Genomic DNA, 1615 nt, shown 5'->3' on the forward strand with positions numbered 1-1615 from the left:
TGCAGGCTGAGGAAGAGAAGAGGGAGACTGAGGGATGGGAGAACTGGGGTGTGGAGAGGGAAAACATGCAGACTGAGGAAGAGAGGGGGGAGACTAAGGGATGGGAGAACTGGGGTGTGGAGAGGGAAAACATGCAGACTGAGGAAGGGGGGGAGACTGAGGGATGGGAGAACTGGGGTGTGGAGAGGGAAAACAGGTGCAGACTGAGGAAGAGAGGGGGGAGACTGAGGGATGGGAGAACTGGGGTGTGGAGAGGGAAAACAGGTGCAGACTGAGGAAAAGTGGAGGGAGACTGAGGGAGGGCAGGATGGGCAGTGGACTCCCCGTCTTTTGGCCTCACCTGCAGGAAGGATCGTCCATCGGACACGTTGAAGGGATCTAGAAGCTGCTCCAGCCATCCCACTTTTGGGAGGGCCCCAGCACCCAGCCCTAGGCCCAGGCCCAGGGCAGAGCTCTCCTGAAACTGCTGAATGTGCTCACCCAGGCGCCTGAGAAGGGAGGCTGTGGGACATGGAGGGGAAGAAGTCAGCCTGGTGTCCTTAGGATGCCCTGCTGACCCTCAGTCTCCTCTTACCTGGAGCCGAGGGTCCCCAGAGGGAAACCAGGAGCAGAGAGCCCAGCCACGGGACACACCAGATGGCCATGCTGTTCAGGACTCTGTTCTCCCCCAGGATGACCTTTATGTCATCCTTGGTGGCCGGGCTTTAAATTCATCATTTTCAGCAGAGGCTCAGGTTTCTTTCCAGATGCCTTTCCTGGCAGGTCAAGCGTCTGTAGGAATTGCTAAAGCGGGGCAGGGACGCCAGAGTCGGTGCAGAGGCTGCTGACGGCACTGGAAATCCATTTCTTCTCTCTGCTGAGTCTGTTCCTCCCTCAGCTCTCAGTAGCCCTCCCCATCTCCTCCCCTCTCCACCCTTCAGTCTACTCCTCTTCACTCAGACTCCCCTTTGCATGCCTGACTGTCCTTCAGCCTCTGTCTCTCCCACCTCTGTACCTCTCTGGAACCCCAGTTGCCCACTCAGTCTGTCTTTTCTGCCCCTCCACATGTCTTAATTACTCAGCAGTTCCCACACCCAGCCTCTCCCTGTGTTGTTAGCCCCGTCTCTGTTAAAGTCTTCCTCTCCATACTCCAGTCTCTGTCCCTCAATCTCACTGTGTCTATTCACCGGCCCCTCACTTTCTGCTCCTTGGCACTGCCCTGAGCCCCTCTGACCCACGATCTCACCTCTCCATAGACTCCTTACAGTTCTTTGAACCTACCAGGCTTGCTCCTGCCCTGTGGACTGTGATTTCTCCAGAAATGCACATTGCTTGCTTCTTCACTTCAGTCAGATCTGCATGCAAAGGTCATTCCCTGGGAGTTGTTAATAGAGTCAGATGCTCTGAAGGAGGCTGGAGAGGCAGCCATACAAGTATCTGGGAACTTTTCTCTCCCAAAATTCAGAAAGGTCTTCCATGGTCATCTTTTTAAAAATTGTCAAACCTAAGGTCCTCGTCTATTCCTTTCAAACTTTATTCCTAATTCTTTTTCATAGGACTTATGACAGTGAGAAATATTGTACATTTAAAAAATTATTCCCATAAATTTAAAAAATATATACAGAATCTCATGACT

The 1615-nt window shown here is 52.8% G+C and overlaps 1 protein-coding gene across 1 annotated transcript in view; it reads right to left on the reverse strand.

Moving 5' to 3' along the window:
* PRSS16 (serine protease 16) overlaps positions 1–644 on the reverse strand; it is an 11642-nt gene extending 10998 nt beyond the window's left edge. The window contains exons 1-2 of the mRNA XM_017520530.2: positions 575–644; positions 341–501 (exon numbers count right to left, since the gene is read on the reverse strand). Of these exons, the coding sequence (XP_017376019.1) occupies positions 341–501; positions 575–644 (231 nt within the window). The remainder of the gene's footprint in view (positions 1–340; positions 502–574) is intronic.
* Positions 645–1615: the final 971 nt, after the last annotated feature.

Source organism: Cebus imitator, unplaced genomic scaffold (assembly GCF_001604975.1).
Source record: "Cebus imitator isolate Cc_AM_T3 unplaced genomic scaffold, Cebus_imitator-1.0 Scaffold848, whole genome shotgun sequence".
Lineage (NCBI taxonomy): Eukaryota > Metazoa > Chordata > Mammalia > Primates > Cebidae > Cebus > Cebus imitator.